Here is a 22,038-nt window from a genome sequence, read left to right as displayed (position 1 = left end):
AAATATTTGTAAATAATCTAATCAAACTGAAATTTGAACTTGATCTGAACTTTATGATACTAGATAACTATACAAAGTTTGAAAAACATCCTTCCATATCTTCTAAAGTATTATCTGGAAGCTATCACGGGATGGACAGACCTTTTTTAATGGACAGACACAGAGTTTTCAGGAGGGTATCACATAAGACCGTACCACTTTGTGTGGAGGTATAAAAACTGAGTAATCTGCCTCTGAATTGTTCATTTGCATTGGATTTCTTTGAAACTATCTAAGCCAGCACTCCACAGTTTAGTGAAATAGCTAAAAATCTAACCGGTGATGCCCATATGAGGAAGAGATTTTCCAGGAAAAAGTTTTGACAGTTTCAAGGCATGAAATAAAAATTTAAGATATTTTGCCAGAAGTTTGATATTTTTAAACCTGATTTTATCAACTTTTTTGCAAGTTTTCACATATTTTTGCATGGTTTCTATGGTAACCCTATTTGTTGTGGGTAAATTTTTTCAAGCCTTGGCTTGAGCTATTTCTAGATACATAGATTTACAGATGCTTGTCAATTTTTTAAAGTGATAAATGTTACATAGCATCAGATTACAAGACCAAAATCATGCAGTTCTACAATACTGTGGAGTGCTGGCTAACTTTACCAAAATGGCATAAAAATCATGTCTTTATTTCCTCATTCTGTTAAAACAATTGGACAAAATACAATGTCAAAGTGGAGGATTACTTCATTCCATGCTTTACCTACAGATTTATACAGAAACTGAGCTATCAGAAATTTGCACTTGAGCTTAATCATCTATCATATGCCCATCAGCACTCTACATTTAGATGGGGAAATACTATTCCTTAGTGGAAGTGTTTTACAAAAAGGATGCTACTTAAGCACTTTCATCAACTACATGTTTATTTGGTATCACCAGGGATTTAGCCAGGATTTTCAACCCATTAGTCACTTTTGCGTAAGACTAAATCTCAATACTGTTTTTTCTTTTCGCGTCGCAAATGTATCAGCATGCATGTATATACATATACTTATAACAACTATATTATAAATAATAACATGTTTATTTCTATTTCAGCACTGGTATAATTCATATTAATAAAAAATATATAACAACATACAGTTTCTACATTAGCAACTATTCATGAATAAAAAATGCAAAAAAGTACTTTGTTACTGTGTCATACATATCACTGTGTAAAAATCTAAAAATTATATACATCAGCTACTATTGTTGGCATGTGTCTAAGAATGTAAAGCACTGTTTACTTGATCAGTAATGCATAAACCTCCTGTCTTTAGCCATGCACCACAAAGTGAAAGCCCTCTTAAAATCAAAGGAACCCATATCAGACTGTCCGTTTATGATCAGCTGTGTTGATGTGCTTCTGTATATTATCTTTTAGGAATGCGTTGCTTCCGATAGAAAATGTATTGGTAAGTCCATCTTTGTAGTATATGCATGGAAATATCTTTGACCACTCTGGTTTAAATTTTGACTTTAATAGTCGATCACTGTGACTCTTTGTAGTAGTTGACTTATTTTTAGACTTTTGACCTTTAGGTACGTTGTCCTATGACGACGAACTAAAATAGTTCGTAATGGCGGACATAGTTGCGATTCGAACTGTGATTGAAAAATCCAAACATCTTTCCATTTTAAATACATACGATGACACTTTGAGTACTTTGAGAACGTGTCACAGCGCTCAACAAACAAATCATTACCGTTACTTAATTTGTTTGTAGGGATAATTAGCCTCAACCAGGTGATCAAGCAAGGTGTGATCAAAGGTGATGCAATCAAAACATTGGTCATGATTGTTTATTGTAAAACCCTAATTGGCTTGGGAAAGGTAATAAAGTTGTCAATTATGGGGTCATGGGAACATCAGAGGCTTTTTTACCGTTATTTTTTTTGGGGGGTGCGAAATATCAAGTGACGAATCGTGCACGAGAAAAATTTGCCACTTTCGAAAATCTTTCGTCAATGGCGAAAATGGCGAGCGCTAGCTAAATCACTGTATCACATAAGCAAAAGGGGTCATGGCGTCCAATCTTTCTGTCAACTACCGACTTAATCAACTTTACATTAAAAAATTCTCAAATTTTTAAATAACCGGTAAATTATTTTTCATTAACCACTACTAAAACTATAATGATACATTGTCTTACAAAATTTTACTGCAATCTAAGTCTAAAAAAAAACTTTTTTTCACATATTTTGACCTTCAGAATTACACTGCACACAATACATAAAAGTGTATTATACACAACAAAATACGGTAAAGTCTTTATACATATGAGTCATATAACTACTAGTTAATTCTTCTTTGAACTAATGTTATTCATACCCTATCAAATGGACTTTGGTTTTATATAAGTACTAAGAGTCAATCTACTTCCTTATGATCAAGAATTTCATTACAACTACCACAAATCTGTAAGTACTTCACTTACTGCTACAACTACTTTAGATTATCTTTACATAAACTTCAATATAATAGAACATTGCATTGAAAGGCCTTTCAAAATTAAGATCTTGGTTCTTGTGACATTTTTCTCATAATTCAATGAGAAGGTTGACTTCTTTATTTTCATTCATGGTCCTAAAAAGTAATGAGGGTGTTTTCTTCATTGATCATAGCTAGGGAAAATTATATGGGGTTCTTATGATTTTTTTAATGCTTTGGCATTGAAAAATGTGTAATGATAGATGACATGAGAACCATGAAATAATTTTCAGTTGGCCTAAGTTCTTGAAAATTCTGCTTTATTATTTAGCAATGATTAAGGTACGTATAATATATGTACTTCCTCCTAAGTATACCACAAAAACTCACAAGATTGACATCTAGTTCTGCTAGTAGAGCCACTCTGTTCTGTTCAACTGCTTGAAGACACAGACACATGGCCTTGAAGTAATCCTGAACACATAGGAAACCATATTCTGAGGATGAAAAAGACAGAAATCTTTGAAGTTTATGGATTTAAACTTTTTAAAGTGTCTTCTATTGACAAACAGTTCTATAACACAGGAAATACATTCATTCATATTATCTAACAGGGAAGAACATTATTTTTCAATGTCTCACATACCTACATGTAAATGTACAATTAAGATTCTACATGTAATACAAAATTGTTCTGTCAATTTAAGTACTGTACTTTAATATATTGTATGCCCCTTGGTCTCTTGTCTTAATATACTGTATGCCCATTGTTTTCTTGTTCAACAAGGAAGTTTATTTTGGTGAAAAATGTCAGTATTTGTAAGCCAGTCAAAGCATGAAAAGACACATTATGTAATATCTAATTTCAAGCATTCAACTACCTTTAAAACTTTTTAATCATAGGTGAGGTCAAAAATAGAATTGGACATACCAAAAAATTATTTTAAACCTTAAAACATATTTCTAATAACAGAATGAATAGAATTATCAAAATTCTTCAATAGAATTAGTTAGAATTGTAAACAGGGGAACAAGTCTTTTATAAGTGTCACTATCTATAAAATCAGGATGTGGGTGAAACTTTACATATGTCTTCTTGACATTGTAATTTGATTATTTGTCCAGTACAGAATGAGACATGACTGATCACTGACATAGTGTTACACCACTCTGTGAGTGGTAACCTATTACTTTTTAAATCAATTTTTTTTAAATTTTGGTTATGCCCAACAATTAAAAAAAGAAAATGTTATTGGCTACCACTTTAAGAGTGATGTACTACCATGTCGGTGATCAGTCATGTTATGTCTCTTTCTGTACTGTACCATCAGAAACAAGAAATACAGACAAGATTTTCCATACGATTTTTATCAAATCGATCAAAACTTTCATTGAAACACACTACAAATAAGCATATCAGGAGCAGAAAACTGTGTAAAAATAATTTTTTTTTCTAATATTGTAAGGAAATATTTCCAGAAATCTCCAGTGATGCAGAGAAAAAAAGTAGTCTTTTTTTATTAGAAAAGACTTCCTTGGTGATTTTTCTGACATATATGTTTCAAGATTTTTCAAATATTGCCTGATACTTACAAAGACTTGTACTTAATTACAATAAAGCTTCCCAAGTTCCTTAAAAAATATTACTTTTTAAGTCTGTTTGATCATATAGTTTTTCTTGGCTATTTAAAACCCTTCCCAACAAAATATACATGTCAGGTTGGACAAGTTTTATAACATTGTTTCAAGAGTTAAGAAGTACACAAGTAAAATGTATCTAAGCAATAAAATACATGGTGTACTACTTAATTTTCTGCGAGAATAAAAATATTTGCTATTAAACACTATAGTTGTATTGTTAAAATATGGACAGGTGCTATCTCACCATAATAATATTGACTGAGGTGGTCCTTGTTATGTACCAGTGTCTGTAATTGTGGAATTAAATTGTGTTCTTGTAAACTCTCTTTGACCCAAACATGACCTTTATCTATTCCAGGTGTATTGTGGGCTAGGCGCGATATTCGGTCTATGGATGGAGACTGTATTGGGTTTAGTCTCTTTAATCCCTGTACAAATGGCCAAAACTCTAGCTGACTTCCAAATTTCCCCTACAAAATACAATTGATAGTTGAATACTTAAAACTCAAAATTCCAGGAAAATGTGAAATGCTATCAATATAAACACTTGCTACCTTGATACTATGTTTCTGCTTTATGACCATCATTTACATGTTGATTATGAATGCAGTGGGGTGGAAAGTAATGAAGCCAAAACATTATACCTCAGATTGTATTGCAGAAATCTTTGCATTACAAATTTAAAATACAATACACATAATACTCACATTATCATTTTTCCATCTTGTACCATGTATTGACAATATTTTTGACTAATATGCACACACTAATTTCTAAAACAACACTTTTGCAGGGATTGGGATTAGAACTTTAAGAATTGGCTATTTTAAATGGTCTTCTGAATTTCAATGGGTCATTCTTAAACATAGATTTTAATGGGAAGTTTTCATCTGGGATGTGATAAATGAAGCATGGCTCCTTCTAATCCCAATCACTGCTTTTGGTTATATACAAGCAATTTTAGAAAAATGAAAACTTATTGAGTGTTCCAAGAAAATCTTTTACCTGTGTGCTCCTTAATCCATGGTATAAGATCTTTTCTACCTCTTTAGTGACCCTATTTAGTCCACCATATGTACTCCACACATCAGTACTGTGAGTTGCCAACAAGCCTTCTACTACTGCTTTCAGACTATTTATAAGGGAATGGTATTCTGGTCTGAAATGATTCAAAAGAATTGCTATTAGTTTAGTACTATCATGGTTATAAATATATATTGGGTCCTATTTAGACCACTTCCCCTCAAATAGTGAAGTCATGTAAAAAGTGCTAGCTGTTCGAGGGGGGGCAAAGAAAAACTATTTCAAGACTGCATAAGAAGTTCACAAATGCCATTTTGAAGGCTTTGAAATCAGACACAAACACTAAAGTATACATTAGTCATTTTGGAGGCACTTCAGCAAAAGAAGAATATTCTATTGAATATCAACAACAAAACTGTAAATGCAGTTTATAAATATAAAGTAGTTGGGGAAATTAAAAATTCAGATGAGTTGATGTTTGATTTAGATTCTATGATGTGGAAAATACAAAAAACTTCTTTCCTCTGCATTTCTGATTTCAATACTGAAGAAAGACCTAATGTAACAAATTACCTGACATCTGAGTAAACTATACACATGTACAGTATGTAGTTATAATTTACCAACTAGATTTGATTGGTAAATGTTGAATTGGTAGACATTCTGGGACTCTTCATGTATTGCACATTGTAGAACCTTTCCGTGATGGATTTGGCTTCCTATTTGATTCATGTAGTTTGGGTTTTGAGTAATTCTTCTATACATTAACTTTTGGATTTTCATCTTCCAATATATTTGATTCTAATGCTGCTGACGAGAGGTTACTCCTTCAGTCCTCTAAACATGTGTGCAACATATCGAAATTTGCAATATATATGTTTGGTATTTTTGCATTGAATCTGTCATTCACAAAAACCTTTCACTAACAGACGTCCAAGTTTTGTGATTTGACAGCACATTGGTCAGACGAAGTATTACAAACCATTGACAAATTTTCTCTTTCTAATGCCAACTACATGGAGGCAATTTGATTACTTACCAAGCTATGTTGCATGCATTTTTGCAAGATCACAAATAATCTCATTCAAGCATTAGTAGACCTATAATGTACCAGGACCAGGAAACAGTATTTAGAGCCTATGATATTTCCATGATAAAGAAGAGATTTACATCAGAAGGCTAGAAGCACTCAGTCAGCAATCAGCATATCAACTGATACATGTATATTTGGAACATTACTAATGTGTCATGTTTTTAAATTGGGAAATTCGTTTGTAGTTAAAATGATTAATTTTATAGAAAATGCAAACAAAAAGACAAGACAAATAGATTTAATAAGTGAACACAAACAAGGAGAAGTTTTTGCTCATTTCTCCCTCCCTCCAGGGCCACCAGAGCATGTTGAGAAAATAAAGCACTTCACAACACAAGGCCATTGACATTATTTATATGTATAGTTACATTTATATCGTGTGGTTTATAATGTTTTTCTGTTAACAATACAACATTCAACATACAATTTCGATCTTTCCTTTTCACCCAACAGATGGGAATACTGATTATTTGAAGCATCTTTTCTGAAGAAGGTATACTTTTATTTTCAGTATCTATAAAATTACTATTCAAGACCTTAAAATTTGGGCTTTATTTATTTTGGTTTGTAACTTTTTAGATAATTAGAATAGAAAAAAAACTATTACAGTTTACATAAATATATCCATCATATTACAAGTGATAAACACAATATAAGAGGTACAAATTATGTATTGCACCACATGGAAAGGGTCTACCTCTTATTTCAGGTATTTTTCCCAACCTGTTGATAAATTAGCTAAAATACATGTACTACTTGTAAACTTATACTTCTACAATATTCTGACCAGCTTAATCACACTGAAGATGTCACTTTTCTCTGTGCTATTTACAATATTCATAAGAGAAATAAACTATTGGAATTAAAAATTAACAGTAAAGTGAGGTTAAAACCATATACATTAGGAGATATTCAATGACTGTAAGTTGAAATGGCTGTTTTGAATGACTGGACTGAGTCACTCAAATTACAGTCTTTGCCGTTTAAATTTCTGACAACAAGCCCCTACTCTTAATCCGAAAAGAATTTTATATAGGATACATTGATTTGGAAGCAAAATTTCTGCAAGCCCACTGCTATTTTTACCAGCATTGGCTGGTGGACTGGTCCCAATTTCGAAGACTGTCATAACAATGTTCACTGGTATACTGTTCCATAATTTGATGGTTCTTGGAAAGAAAGATTGCTGTTGGACTTGTAACCAATACTGAGGAATTCGGAAGAAAAATAGGTGCATGTTTCAGGACAGTCTGAGAGTTGGAATTAACAGGTCTGTTTTAGTGATGACAAGTAGGGAATAATTGATTTTATACAACATTATTAATCTTGTGTCTGATCTTCTATGAGCTATGCTTCTTCAATTTCGATGTTATATCATGTTGGAGACAATAGATGTATTGTGGTACATGTTGTTATAAACCTAGCTGCACGCCTGTGTATCATTTCTATTTCATCTATTGTAATCTACAGTGCATGCATCTCAAATAGAGCAGGCATATTCCAGTGATGGCCAGACAAGCAATTTATATGCCTGTTCCTTTACCTTGGTGGAAGGAGTAATCAAGTGCACCAAATTCTAGTGGAAATCAAAAGAATGTTATCCAGGGACAAAGAGCAGAACTGGAAGTGATGTTTAAATTTCCTTTTACAAAGTTTAATGTATTGGTGGCTTTATAGCATATGTTGTTCACATGAAAGCATGCACTAGGTTTGAGTGTAGTAGGTATGGTACAAACTTTGTAATCCATATCCCTATCAACATTCTCAATACCTAGAATTTAGAACAAAATAGTGTGGGTGATACATTTTATATAAGTAGTACCATTGTTGTTCCATCTATCTGACTATCACTCACATCATTTTCCCTACATGGAATAAAAAAATGAGAGCATACAACACCTAAATTGTCTGAACAACTGTTTACAAACAAAGTATTGGTGTGTTATCCATTTTGTGGTTGGTTCTGAGTTGAACCACAGATAAACTTGTGTTCCATTATTGGTTTTGTACACTACAGAGTGGTCAGTCTTCACAACTAACTTTCCAGTTCTCAGAGCCGAAATATACTTCTCAGAAATTTTTATATAGAGACTGTTGGCCTGTAGTAGTTAATTTTACAGGCCCACCTCCATTTTGACAAGCCTTGGGCCTCAAACTATTACCAGACTGAGTGGTTGGTTTTTGACAACATAACAGATGAGCCACAAGTAAAATTAGAGAAATCCAGCTTATAATGGTTAATGGAAAACAAGCAAGGTGTGTATAAAAAATAAGAATTTAATAGATTTACAGGGTTCTACTTAAATATGCCTGCATACACCTGCCAGGTTAAAATAAGCCTGTAGAAGAAAAGCATACACCTGCAGCATTAATATTGTGTTGTCTGTGAAAATAATGTTATGTCAGCTTAGTAAAATGTATTTTGTTCAAATTATACTTTCAGGAAATCATTTGTCGATGGGAAGTAGAACTAGCCAATGTAAATTATGATCTGGCAGGCGTTCAACAATCGTGATTGGGCATGCTTATTTGTAAAGGAGATACATGTAACTATGATTACCAAATTAAGAGAGATAAAATGTATTGACTTATTTAACACGTAATTTCAAGGAATATGTGGTGGACACTGGTGTAAAAGTCCTATAAATAGCATGTATAACAAAAATATTCAAGTTATAGATATCATTTAATTTTCAAACAAGATAAAAATAAAAAGTAATATTCATAATAGCATGCAAAAACATACATATTTTTTTTTAAAGCAACACAAAGACCTTTACATTCCATGACCTGACAGGTCTTGTTTGAATTCTCAGAGAAAGATTGAAGATTGTCCAAAGAATGTGAACAGGTTTTTTTGTCCTCTTTGAATTTCTAGGAGAAAATGTATGGTTTAAAATTCTGATAGAATTATCAAAGGTACCATAAACTGCAGGATAAAGTGATCAAATAGGTTTGCCAATGACTGAGGCAAAAGCATGAATTACAAAAGCAGATGAGGATTTGCAGTTAATGGAACAGGCCTGTACTGACTCACCAAATGTAAGACTAACAAGTATCTGAGGTCGTCCATATGAAAAGACCTATTCAAAATCATTTTGATGCATGTTCTGTACCTTATTTCTGATGCAATATTTCTGAATTTGAAATTCCCAGGCATATGGCATTAAAAAGACAATTACCATCCTCAGGCTCTGTTGTCTCTGCAGTCCAAAAATCTGAATTGTTACCCAAAATCGAGGCTGCAACACTATCAATTACGAAAAAAAGGTGTATCTAAAACTGTTGCAGACTGGAATCTTGACCAAAAAATTAAAGATGCCATGACAGACCAAAAGCACAACATGAACATATGTATGAAACCAAGGTTTTGCCCGAAAAAGAAAAGGTAACATCACTTAAACTTTCACATTTCTGGTGATACCAATTGTCACATGTATCAGATGCTATATTCCTATAACCATCACACTCTTGATTATGAGTACCACAAGGGTACGAAACCATAATTAAACAAAAAATGTATTCATATGTATTGATTTTATTTCTAAATTCAACTATTCAAACCGGCAGGCGTGTACACTTCTTCTATAGCCATATTTTAATACTTTAACATGACAGGCATCAGCTGATGTATTTAAGTAGAACAAATTAACATGAACTTTAAAACCCAAAATGTGTTGGAATTTCCAGCAAAACAGTCCATTCTCAATTTCACTGATTAGAAACTGACGGCTAAGGTTACATAAAATAAAATATATATTATAAAATATATATAATAATATAATTTATGTATATAATAAAACATATAATTTGTCATATGATAAATACAAAAAATAATCACTTGATGGATTATGCAGTCCAGAGAGGGCGTATCGCCATTAAAAACCCAGAAACCTTTAGTAATCAAGCAGTTTAATGCCATATTATAGCCAACAATGTTGTCTTAAATGTAGAAATTAATTACAGGAATCTGGTTTTGAAGCCAAAGTAGCAATAAACAAGAAGGATACCTGGGTTTTCGGTGCGGATTTTCATCCTCCGCCATTCCTGTTTACATCGACCATATCATTCGGAACAAGAGGGACATCATTGCTAAAGATAGCAAAATAAGAGGTATCCCGAAATGATATAGTATAAACAGCGGGAAATTCAAAGTTGAAAATAGTCTCTGGACTTATTGTTAGACCTACAATGGGAAACAATAAGTTTAATGGTAGAAAAATAATTTGACATGAAGAAACATATCCATGAAATGTTTCATGAGGTCAATTCTACTTTCATAATAATAGAAGGCTGTCAATAGTTTATGAATATGGTCAGTAATTTACATCAACTCCTTCTTGTTCAGTTTTATCTGAGGTGTGGGGTGCACTTCCAATATATATGGTCATAGGATAGGTGCCATTTTCCAGCTTGCAAATATTGAATAGGTAGGGAAAACAAACATAATTATTTTGTATATGAAGTCAATAAAGTTTACATTATGAATAATATACAAACATGTATGGCAAGCCAAAGTAGACAAAAAGCCATATTTTTATAATAAAAATGATTTTTTTAATATTAGAAATTGAATTGTTGATATAAAAAATGAATTTCTTATATTAAGAAATTATTTTTAATATAAAAAAATCATTTTCTAATATTAGAATCACGTTGATTTTTTAATATTAGAAAATGACTTTCTTTATATCAAAAGTCCATTTCTTACATTATAAAATCAATTTTCTAATATTGAAAATTCAATTTCTAATATTAAAAAAAATCAATTTTTAATATTCAAAATTCAATTTCTTATATTTCAAAATTCATTTTTAATATTAAAAATGATAGTAGAATTTTTCATATTAAAAAATTATTTTCTAATATTAGAAATTAATTTTTCAATATTAAAAAATCATTTTCTTATATCAAAAAATCAATTTCTAATATCAAAAAATCATTCTTTTATTTTTAATATTAGAAATTTATTGTATGTATGGGATTAGGTTTTTTTTCTCACAACATATAAAACAGGTTTTAATTTTTCAAAAGCAAAATATATGAATACAGCAAGGTTACAGAATCCCAGGGGCACCCCCTATCAAAGAAGTACTGGAGTGCACTCCCCCCCCCCTTGAGAGTTTTATACTAGAGATAAAGAAATGATGTTTGTAGAACTCAAGAATTTTCCTTGCAGAAGTGTATATTGAGCATGCTAAATGCATGCTCTTCGACTATCATACAGTCAGCACAAAAGGGTCCATTATTCATTTATGAAATATACTAAGTGCAACTATCAAGCATATTGTCAATAAATATGGAGATACATGTATTACCTTTGCAGGATTAATACCAAAGATTTTCATAGTAGACTAAAAAAATCGCTGCTTGTACTTAAAAATCTTATATTTTATAATGCAGTACATAATATGTAGATCACCAGATCAAAAGATTAATTGGTCCATCATCCAAAAAAGAAATATAAAGGTAGATGTCCTTTATTTCATGCATAACAGAACAAGTTCTTTTAACTACATGTAATTGAACATACTGTTTTGTTCTAGTCTGGCAATCAAACCGAATCAGATTTTTATTGTGCTAGCAACAGCCTGCCTGTAGGAATATCAACACACTCAAGACACATTATTTTGACTCTGAGACAACTAGTTGTCACCTGATCTCCAAAATACTGCATGCTTGGCTGAGTAGCAGTAACAATCAAATTTACTCAGATATTGGTGTTACTCAACCAGAGATAAAATCGGCAAACTCTTAAAATCAAGGCCAGCATTCTCTACAGAGGCTGCAGCTTTTGGTGCAGTATAACTATAATCTCCAGTATCATCATGTTTATGTATTAGAACTGTTTTTAGCTTTTCAATAAGAAATTTATTCAGTTTCCTATTTGTTTTCTTTGTGATGCAGTTTTCAGTAATTTGTAGTGGTGTCAAATTTATTTTCATCCTGTGTATGGCTATTATTACCAAATTAATAGCAACTACAAATTTACAATTCATCAAGTCAACTCAGAGCAATCAATCACACATTAACAGTTTAGGCAAGCCATTTGAAAGTACAAAAACTTTATCTAACTAAATTAAAAAATGTTCATATGAATGATCATTGATAGAAGGTTGTTCTACGTTTAAAAAAAAAGTTTTTGCTATTTCATAATCAACAACTATCAAAAACATATATGTAACAGACATTGCTTCAAGTATTACTGCTGATAATTCTTAACCATTTCAAGAAGGACTAATGGAATAGCAAATTTTTTTTTATTTAAAATTTCATATTTCAGTGGCAAAACGATGCTCATGCATATACTGAAAGAATTCAGATCAATGTTTTGATATGCTTAACATAACCAATTGCAGCTCAAGTTTCATTATAAAAGCCTTAATCTGCTGATGGACAGCAGAATTCTCCAAGTGTGGTTCTCATGAAATGAAATGTAGCTCCAAACCAAATGTCTTAAAATGAAAAAAAAAAAAAAAAAGGTAAAATTAATCTTTCTTCTCCAAAATTGTAAGATTCTTTCTATACTGCAAATCATAAAACTATTGCATGCTTTTGTTGAGAACTTTCTCTTTAAGACCATAATGTGATCTAAACTTTTGTGATTTCAAAAGTACCTCAAATATTCAATAAAAAAATTCAAAAATGCAAGATTTAATTATTATAAAATGTTCTTCCCTCCTTGTAATAATGAAACCTTGTATCAATATCCTAATTTTCATATATTCAGCTGAGAGGGTTATGAAATTCAGCTGTATTTCCCATGTATATGCATGTTTTCAAAACAAATTACTGGATAATCAAACAAAGAAAAAAATGTACATTTCATTTAATCACAACTTAAACAAATTTATAGATACTCATATTATAACATAATGGTTATAAAAACAATATCTTATTGTATCACAGTTTCATAGAAATAAATACAAATAAAAGCATCAAGAACAATTTCCAGTCTACTTCTTCTTTTTGCCTTTCTTTCCTTTCTTGCCCTTCTTTCCTTTTTTCTTTTTACTGTATGGTCCAAATCCTTTTCTAACCATGACACCTCTCCACCAGGCTTGAATCTAAATAGTAAATAATAAAGCATTTGAGAAAATATATTAGAGGGTGTATAGGTCCCACTAACTAAGTGTCAATCAGACAGCATTTTAAACTCACCTGTCCCCATTCCAAACAGTACTTGTACTACATGATTGTTTTAAAATATATTAGTTTCAAATTATTTTAACCTTCCATCACATACTTTCAAAAAATAATTCCTTCTATACTTACCCTAATGCTGGCTTTGAGTTCAATAGCTTCCTGGTCCGCTTTCCTTCTGGCCTTCTCTTTCTCAATTCTGTCTTCAACTACAACTTGCTCATATTCTTTATACTGGATGAAAACAAAAAATACATACATGTATACATACAAGTATAAATTCCAAAACACAAAAACAACCATACCATTAAAAGATCTTGAATAAGTACTAATGCTTGCTCTTTATATAAAAGGGTACAACAGAATGATATAAAGAAATACTGCATTTGGATTCCAAATGAGCAAAATGGTTAAATTCATGTAACTCCTTGTTTCCCTGTGTAGGACATGTAAGATGTGTTTTTGCACATATAAAAATACTATGAAGATTAAATTTCCAAAATCAAATTTAACCTATAAGCTTTAAATGCATGAAATCATACGGAAAACATGTGTTCACTATTTGATTTTTATATACCATTTCTTCATCAGCATCAGATATAAACATATGTCTTTAATATGTTTTACATATTGGAGCTTAACATATGATGAACATATGATAAACATATATTTCTCAAATGTTTTTGAATACATATGAAGCACTATGATCAATCAAATAGAATGAATAATTTGTTAGCAGTAGTAACAGCTATCTTCAACATCTTACAAGTTTAGTGAGGTCCTGAAGTCTAGTAAAATCTTTCTGGTTGGCAGCTTTAAGTACAGTAAGTTCATGTTGTTTGGCATCCACATCCTTCTCCATCTTCTCTTGCCAAAACTTCTCCTTCTTTTCCAATTCCTATCGTAAAATGAAATGAACACCAAGGCTATCAATGAGCAACTTTATTGTTTATTTATTGTTCTTACTCCTTGACATTTTCTTCTCTGGCCACTGCCATAATACTAAAAAATTTAAGTAATTTCCAATGACAGTGTAACGTCAAATTGACTGTGATATTGCCAATAAACACAATTACATCAGTTTTGACATTCCACACAGAGCATTATACCTTATCCAATTAGACCTTCTATGATATTCTCTGTCTATAAAACTGATGTAATTAATGCAAATCTGAGAAGGTCAGAAGGTCAGTTGGTGTTATAAGTACTGAAAATTGCATAAAAACTAACTTTTTTTTAATTTTAATTTTTTTTAAAATACACATAGTTGAATATCACCAAAATCCAAATCAGGTTGAGCTTTAAGATTTTTTTATTATCAAAGATCAGATCAATTACTTTCCAATTTTATATATTTCATTACTGTTATGATAGACTCCCAAATTTTCCATTCATAAAAATATTGCCATAAAAGAAACATTAAGCAAGTTCTACTTTTTGCCCTTTGAATATAAAACAAAATCTAATAAAATTATATATGTTGATAAAAGTAACACAAAATGTAATTTTTAAAATAAGAGATCAAAAATCTTGAACAGTAAGACTTTATATATAAAAAAAAATTGCATCCAGAATCCAAAATCTAATACACATATGTGTAAATCGTCATGACATACTTATATAACTTACATCATGATGTGAATTAAGATAGGATTCAATCTCACTGTGACATCTTTCTTCATCATCTATCTTTTTCTTTAATTTCTGAAAAAAAATGGTAAAATATATTTATATAATTAAAATACTACACTAATAGACACAAATTGCAGTACCAAAAACAAAAAATAGTATGCACATTTTAATACTATAAAACTTTCACACATGCAGTTTCATGTACTTGATAATAAGATATGCAAAAAATAACATTTTAGCATTCAAAATTAAAAACAAAATTGCATTTAAGCTGTTATGTAACCCCTCACTATCACTCGGGGTAAAAAATGTGACATAAATGATCAGTCCGTGGTAAAACAATGATAAAATGGAGTTAGTGATTTATTTCTAAAACATACTGTATTAAACCTTGACTTTGTACACAAGCAAAAAAACATATGGGCTTGATATGGAAGACTTAAAATTTTCCATATAAACCCTAGCATTAAATCTTAAGCAATAAAAGCCCTAAGCAAAGTTATTGGTCTTTATTAATTAGAAGTCTTGGTTTGATGCAATGTTCTATATTCAATATATATATACATGTATAACCTATAGTCAAGAAAAAAAACCCCTTAATTTCCTCTTTCTTACCGTACATAAAAATTCTATGTATAAACTATATGTACATGTATTACCGACATGAATAAAGTCAAGGAAAATTACCTCTATTTCCTCTTGAGCATCTTTCTCAGAAATGGTACATTTCTTTTGAGTCTGTGCAATAGACACCTCTGCACTCTTTTTAATGTATTTTCCTTCCATATTTGTTCGTGCTTTAGCCTCCTGAAGTTGATCTTTTATATGGGCAATCATTCCTTTTCTATCCTGTAAATCTTGTTCTTTTTCTTTCTTGATGTCATTTAATTTCCGCTGAAGTTCTTTCACCCTTTTTCTGCCATTTTCTTCTCTACATAGTTACAATTTAAAAAATTCAAATTTAGTACATGAATCAAACATATCAAAACCTGATAATGATAGTAAAAATTTTGTGAGCAATAACAGTGGTTTAGCCAGGACTTTGAAACCATTAGTCACTTTTGCTAAATTTTATGAAAATCATATGGCAAGAGACTAATTTTGTACCTTTTTGGGCGAAATTAATTAGTCACCTGACAATTTGATTTGTCATTGACTAAAGTGACTAGCTCTAGATAAATCACTCAATAATAATTTTAGAAAATACTATACTGATCATGGTATTAAACTAGTTTTCACTTTTTAAAATTATTGCCCTTTGCAACAATCAAATTTTATTGAATGCATGTAGGAAACAAAAAAAATTAATTATGAAATGCAAAAAAAATATAGTTAATTAGACAACTATGACTAAACTTAGCACCAAAAAAATGTCATATTTTACATTTAAGTAGCAGTCTTTCTAAAAATCAGACAGAAGGTGATTCATGCATGTCAAAAACCAACCAAATTCAGTTTTATTTCATGTTAAGAAACAGTTACTGATCACATAAGAAGTCTTAGTTTTCATTTGGTTGTTGCACTTTGGGGATAAAAATTATATAGACTTTACATGAAATTTGTTTTGGTTGATTTTAGTAGGAGATGAATGCATGATTTTCTAAAAAGTGCAGATCTGAATGGGAAAAAGATTGTTGTTATGTGAAAGAATAGCGTATGTAGATTGAAAAACATCATTTGTTTGTTTTCTTCACCATGAATCATGTGGACTGGTACTTAAGAAAATAAAAGGGGAATCAAATATTTACCAAATATCTAAGTTAAATTATTACAAATTATCATATACTTACTTTTGAATAGTTTCCTGTAATTTTGCCTTTTTCAGTTTTTCCTTCTCCACAGAGTCAATGAGGCACTGGAAGCTACAGTTCTGTATCAACTCTGACAAAGTATCTCCCATTACATTTTCACAAAACCCTCTACAAGTATAAAGAAAACATATGCAGTTGGGTAAACACATATTTCACAGGACAAAGTCTCCACAGTGCAGTGGCAACCTAGTTCTCAAATTGTCCTTTATTCAAGGCTAATTACAAGCATAATTTTGTTTCAAACAAACAGCTAGCCTAGTGTCAGAATAAAAATAAATGATATTTCTATTTTTACTAAAGGTGCAAAGGTCTAGTTTATTTGGAACATATCTGTTAAGTAATCCTCAGAATTTTTTTTCAATATTTTTTATCATTTTCCACATTTTCCCCATTTCAATAACCAAACATTTATTTTATAAAATCACAATATAACATTTCTACATTCATTTTGACCTTATATTTTTAATTTATAATATTTCATCATATGTCCACCATAATACAATAATATTGTAAACTTTCTAAGCAGTCTTAATTCTTTTAGAAAGTTACATTTAGCAAAAAAATGCATCTACAGCTAAAAAAGTAATGAAATTAGTCAAAATAGTTTCGATTAATTTTCTTCCCACCAGATTTTGACTTGACAGATGGATATGACAAGTCAATTTTCATAACCTCCTTCATCAATGAGCATACTTAATACATATACACTATTAAGAAATAAATTTATGTGCGGATGTAGAGAAATTTTTTGAACGGTAAATCAGTTTTCGCGCCCGGTATTTAAAAGAAATTGTGCAGATATTTAATTATCGAGGATTGGGCAGTGACCACTAGAGACGTGTTTATTTGAAGATTAATTTTCAAATTTTCAATAATGAAGAATGTATATTGTGTTCATGAATATTTGTGTCTTACACATATTTTTCTTTATTTTGTTGATAGTGTTGGGCCAGTTTTGTTTATTTTTGTGCATAATGGACATTTATTATGGTCCTTTAAGTATTAAACTTTAGTTGTTTTTATTTATGCCAATAGAAGTTTTTAGGTATGGATATTTGAATGTGCTCAAATATGCATACAGCGGTCAAAAAAGGGCATTGGTTGAGCACATAAGTACTTTATGTTCGTTTGAACAAAGTGAATTTAGAACATAAAATTGAAATACCACCCCCTGCACGATTCACCTTTCAACCTATACATAAAACATGCATATTCAATTGACGTATTCACACACATTTGGGAAAAATAATACATTTTCTGTTGTTTTCATGCAGAACTCTCCTTCAACTGAACAATCAATGATGTCACATTGTAAATCTACATTGCTTCTCTGACTTAAAAAGGTCATTTGGAACAAATTGACAAGATTGAATTCATGTATTGGCTATACCTATCTGCCTGAATCTTTGTTATATTATCTCCAGTTAAAGGGTTCTGTCTCAAGCTTCGACCAAAAACATGAGTACTATTCTTCAAATCTTGTCCACTTTCAACAACTTCTCTTTCAATTTCAGTTAACTTCATTTCATTTTTAGTGTTTTGTCTCAACTGTAAACGTTTGGCCAAAATTGTTTGGTATCTCTGTTCAAGATCTTTCTGTCCAGCAACAAGTTGATTAAGCTCGCTTTGGACCATCTGAAATAAACCAATATTCTAACTAAGCCTTTTATAACGTACTGACTCTACTGAAATAAAACCACAAAATAAATAAGTGTTCATAAACATGTTTAATATCAATATGACCTCTGCCAAGTAAAATTTATTCAACAGGTCTAATGATTCACAAGAACATGATGTTTACATAATCAAATAACTTTTGTAATTTCTTAAATCAGACCCGATTTAACAAGGTCAACAATTAAAGTGGAAATTGGCAAAATCAAAAGTAAATATACAGTAAAAAAAAGGAATCATAATAGTATAATCTGGATTTTAAAAAGTGGAATACTGCTGGGAAAAAAAACGGGAAAAATCAACAGTTAAATTTGTAAAAATAAAATTAAAAGTATGATCCATTCAACTATTTCTACACCATAAAAGACTAGGAACATGACAAAATACAATATTCTGGTTATTATGCATTTTAAAGCAGGTCAATATTGGAGCAATAAAATTACTTCTACGGTAGTCTTTAGTTTTTAATGTACTAAAACACAGAGCAAAATGCAACAAGAACAGGAATACAGGACCCTGTATTCTGTCAAGATAAAAAGAATACAGGTTCAGTGCTGCACTAAAGCTGATACCTTAAATTATTTTATGAATTGCACTACAATTAATTAAGTTAATTGTAGTACATTTCATACTATCCAATATAGAACTACCATTTTAAGACCACATTTAATATACCTCTACAGCATCAACACGAGTGTCAAATGCAGCTGGCATAATACGTCCTAGAACACAGAGCTGATCAACACAGTCCTCTAAGATAGTGGCTGCTCTGATGGCATCAGGCCCTTGTAGCATTACACGATCTTAAATGTAAATATGTAGAGGCAATGATTATCTAAATATATAAGATTTTAAAGAACATTCAAAATAATTCAGGTTATGTATTTCTTCATATACTTCATACATTAATTGTTAATTGCCTAGACACATACTGAACATTTTCTGCATTGAAGAAATAATTAACAATAAAAAAAATACCAGCAATTTGCTATAGTGTCTATTTGTTAAAGTTTTAGTGGTATGCAATAATGTGTAAACTGTTTTTTTGGAATGTCTGCAATATCTTGAAGCGAAAAACTTTCAGTCAGTTTCTGTTGAAAAACAGTTGTTGTGTGTTGGTTAAAGGGAACATAGGTGCTATCCAACAACAAGAAGCACTTACATTCCCTTTAACCAACGACATGGGACATACTATGAAAATAGATAAGTACCGGTACTAGCTGTGATGTGTTGTTGACATTAAAATGTGCAAAACTGAATCATTGCAATATATCATTTTTTGCAAAAGATTCCTCATTACACTACAGTATTTTATTGTGAGCTTATTCTACCATTCTGCTTAGCAAAATACACTGACTCAAAAAATCATGCAAACCTTGTGATAATGCCATTTTCACTTTTTTTATCCTAGATTACACTTTTCTGTATTCAGAGACTGAACAGTTTATCTGAAATATAACAATTAAAAAACAATTCAGAACCAGTTTTTTCCTGCACCAATTTTTGCCAATAGACAAAAAATTTAAATCCACATTTTTCTCTGTTGAGCTCTTACGATTTTTTAAGTCTGCGGCCCTGGAACCAAATTACTCATTTAGAGTAAAGCCATTTTTTTTATAATTCATTCATTTAACAATAACCTTTCTATTCTGCATAAATGCCTCAAAATTACATGTTTTGACAACATCATTCAAGTTTCTTAATTGTTTTTGTCCACATTTAGTTGTTACTTTTTTAATCAACATAATCATATTGATGTACATGTATATGGTCAACAGAAGCTGCTTTAAAAGTTAAATCATGTTACCTGTCAATTGCTCTATCAAATAGAAGCCAAATTAAAACAGAAAACTTGTCATGTGGTAAAATTGTTTATTGTTTGTCTACCAAAAAAAATGGAACTCGTCCAAAAAAAATCAAATTTGATTTAATGGATTAATACATTAAAACAAAACATTTTTTCTGCCAAAATTTGTAAATTCCATGTTAATCTGCATAACATATGTCTGCCTATCTTTTTTATATTCTGTCTCAATGTTATTTTAATTTCAACAACTGAATCCCTGTCTACCAAGCCCACATTTCTGATAAGACTGGTTTATAATTATTAATGTGTTCTTACTATCACAAAGAATCTGACAAAAAAAGAACATTTTTGAATTATGGTTAACAAGTTATGTTTGACAAGTTGAAAAGTTATTTCAATTCTTCACTTGCTGTGAGTTTATATTAGTTTGATTGCCACAATTGATGTTTCATTAAATGTGGATTTAATCTATTTTGAACATTTTTTTTTACTTCATTTTGATTTTACTTGTCCAAACTTATTTTTATGCTGGTATCAAACAATCAGATCAGCATTATTGTTGAGCCCTGAACTATTTACATAGCTTATGTAAAATGACAACAGCTGGTATCTACATGTATCAATTAACATTCACTTATCCTTAAATCATTTTTAACAGGAGTTTAAAATCCTTAGTAGGAGTACAGGAGACAATATCACAGTTGTAGATTCATATATAATGAGTAATGACACGTGTCATGGAATAACATGATTATTTCACACAAATAATTTGGAAGTCAATTCTCTTATTCAGTGAATCATAGGATCATATCAATGAAAATATATTGAATTATTTATTTTCACTTTCCAATCATGTGTCTCATGCACTCCATACAGAAAGTCATATCTGTATCGAGAACTGTAGTACCCATAATGTCATTAATAGGTCACCACACTAAAATGTGTTTTTCTCACAATGTAAACATGCAATCTCACCAATCTTCTGGGAAAATAAGAACAAAGATCAATTCATACAATGACTAAAATTGTAACTTTTTCACAAGTAGTTCATCAAACAGGTGAAAAACATTGTTATGCTATCGAGAACAGATGACAACTGGATATTGTATTGTACGTTTATATTCAGTCAAAAACTCCTTAATGCATTGGTTTCTGTTCATTTACAATTAAAATAAAGTTTTCATATCTTTTCTTACAATGTAAGTAGGCTGTCCTGCTATATATAATACATTTTTGCATCGCATTTTAAAGAGACAATCAGTGTTATTGACACTGTAAAACTCCAAGTTCCAACACTGCCAGCTAGAAGCATCATCAAAACATTTAGAAAAACTAAGCCTAAAATAAGACCCAAAGAAAAGATTAACTTATTTTCTTTTATAAAAAACCATCTGTTCCAATCACCTGTTCTGAATTATATAAACTTTACGGTATAACAATATCAACATCATGTTTACCTTTCAGTCATTGATTTTTTTTTAAATATTTTGACAAAACCAAGTTCATTTAATTTTACAGGAAAAGGACGTCATACACCATCAAGAAATAGATGATAAAACGAGGATTTAAACTGTCGGCGAGGTAATAGAACTTGTTTCCTATTAATTGAAGAAATTAACAAATATATTTTACCTACAGGCTACGCTGCGAAGACATCTGTGTTTACATGTTGCTATGTGGCATGCGCAGAAACCGGAAGTCAATCAGATAACGTACTTCCGGTTCCTTTTCACATTTTCCGAGGTCTGTGT

At 30.8% G+C, this 22,038-nt stretch overlaps 2 protein-coding genes and 1 long non-coding RNA gene across 11 annotated transcripts in view; 1 reads left to right on the top strand and 2 right to left on the bottom strand.

Annotated features, from left to right (window-relative positions):
* The window catches only part of LOC148624648 (run domain Beclin-1-interacting and cysteine-rich domain-containing protein-like), a 38,777-nt gene extending 28,471 nt beyond the window's left edge, over positions 1–10,306 (bottom strand). For 3 of the 4 annotated variants that reach the window (XM_088567432.1, XM_088567433.1, XM_088567434.1), the window contains exons 1-4: positions 10,231–10,306; positions 5,110–5,263; positions 4,349–4,574; positions 2,854–2,960 (exon numbers count right to left, since the gene is read on the bottom strand). In XM_088567432.1, coding sequence (XP_088423558.1) covers positions 2,854–2,960; positions 4,349–4,574; positions 5,110–5,263; positions 10,231–10,265 — 522 coding nt within the window. In that variant the 5' untranslated portion in view covers positions 10,266–10,306. Of the gene's footprint in view, positions 1–2,853; positions 2,961–3,178; positions 3,270–4,348; positions 4,575–5,109; positions 5,264–10,230 lie in introns of those variants that run through there. The other variant, XM_088567435.1, reaches the window with a different exon arrangement.
* On the top strand, positions 2,355–21,870 carry LOC148624647 (uncharacterized). Of its 5 annotated transcripts, none has more exons than XR_015919723.1 (6): positions 2,408–2,453; positions 8,341–8,476; positions 8,664–8,766; positions 9,377–9,608; positions 10,187–10,333; positions 21,806–21,870. It is a non-coding gene; the product is annotated as an uncharacterized LOC148624647 (long non-coding RNA). The 5 variants fall into 5 exon arrangements; XR_015919721.1 differs by lacking the exon at positions 21,806–21,870 and adding an exon at positions 11,767–12,708; XR_015919720.1 differs by lacking the exons at positions 9,377–9,608; positions 21,806–21,870 and adding exons at positions 9,099–9,262; positions 11,767–12,708.
* LOC148624646 (dynein regulatory complex protein 9-like) lies at positions 13,035–21,983 on the bottom strand. 2 transcript variants are annotated; one of them, XM_088567436.1, is made up of 10 exons: positions 21,924–21,983; positions 19,856–19,928; positions 19,156–19,283; positions 18,197–18,441; positions 16,786–16,914; positions 15,683–15,926; positions 14,993–15,067; positions 14,130–14,261; positions 13,496–13,597; positions 13,035–13,287 (listed from the first exon to the last, which is right to left on the bottom strand). In XM_088567436.1, the coding sequence occupies exons 2-10, from the start codon at positions 19,869–19,871 to the stop codon at positions 13,177–13,179; spliced, it is 1,182 nt and encodes a 393-aa protein (XP_088423562.1). In that variant the 5' UTR covers positions 19,872–19,928; positions 21,924–21,983; the 3' UTR covers positions 13,035–13,176. The 2 variants fall into 2 exon arrangements, with proteins under 2 accessions (XP_088423562.1, XP_088423563.1); XM_088567437.1 differs by having other exon boundaries at positions 21,920–21,976.
* Positions 21,984–22,038: the final 55 nt, after the last annotated feature.

This window comes from Perna viridis, chromosome 2 (genome assembly GCF_037379345.1).
Source record: "Perna viridis isolate PV_CMFRI_1.1 ecotype Kerala chromosome 2, ASM3737934v1, whole genome shotgun sequence".
Lineage (NCBI taxonomy): Eukaryota > Metazoa > Mollusca > Bivalvia > Mytilida > Mytilidae > Perna > Perna viridis.
The sequence above is the reverse complement of the archived record's forward strand: the minus strand, read 5'-3'. Positions and strand labels throughout refer to the sequence as shown.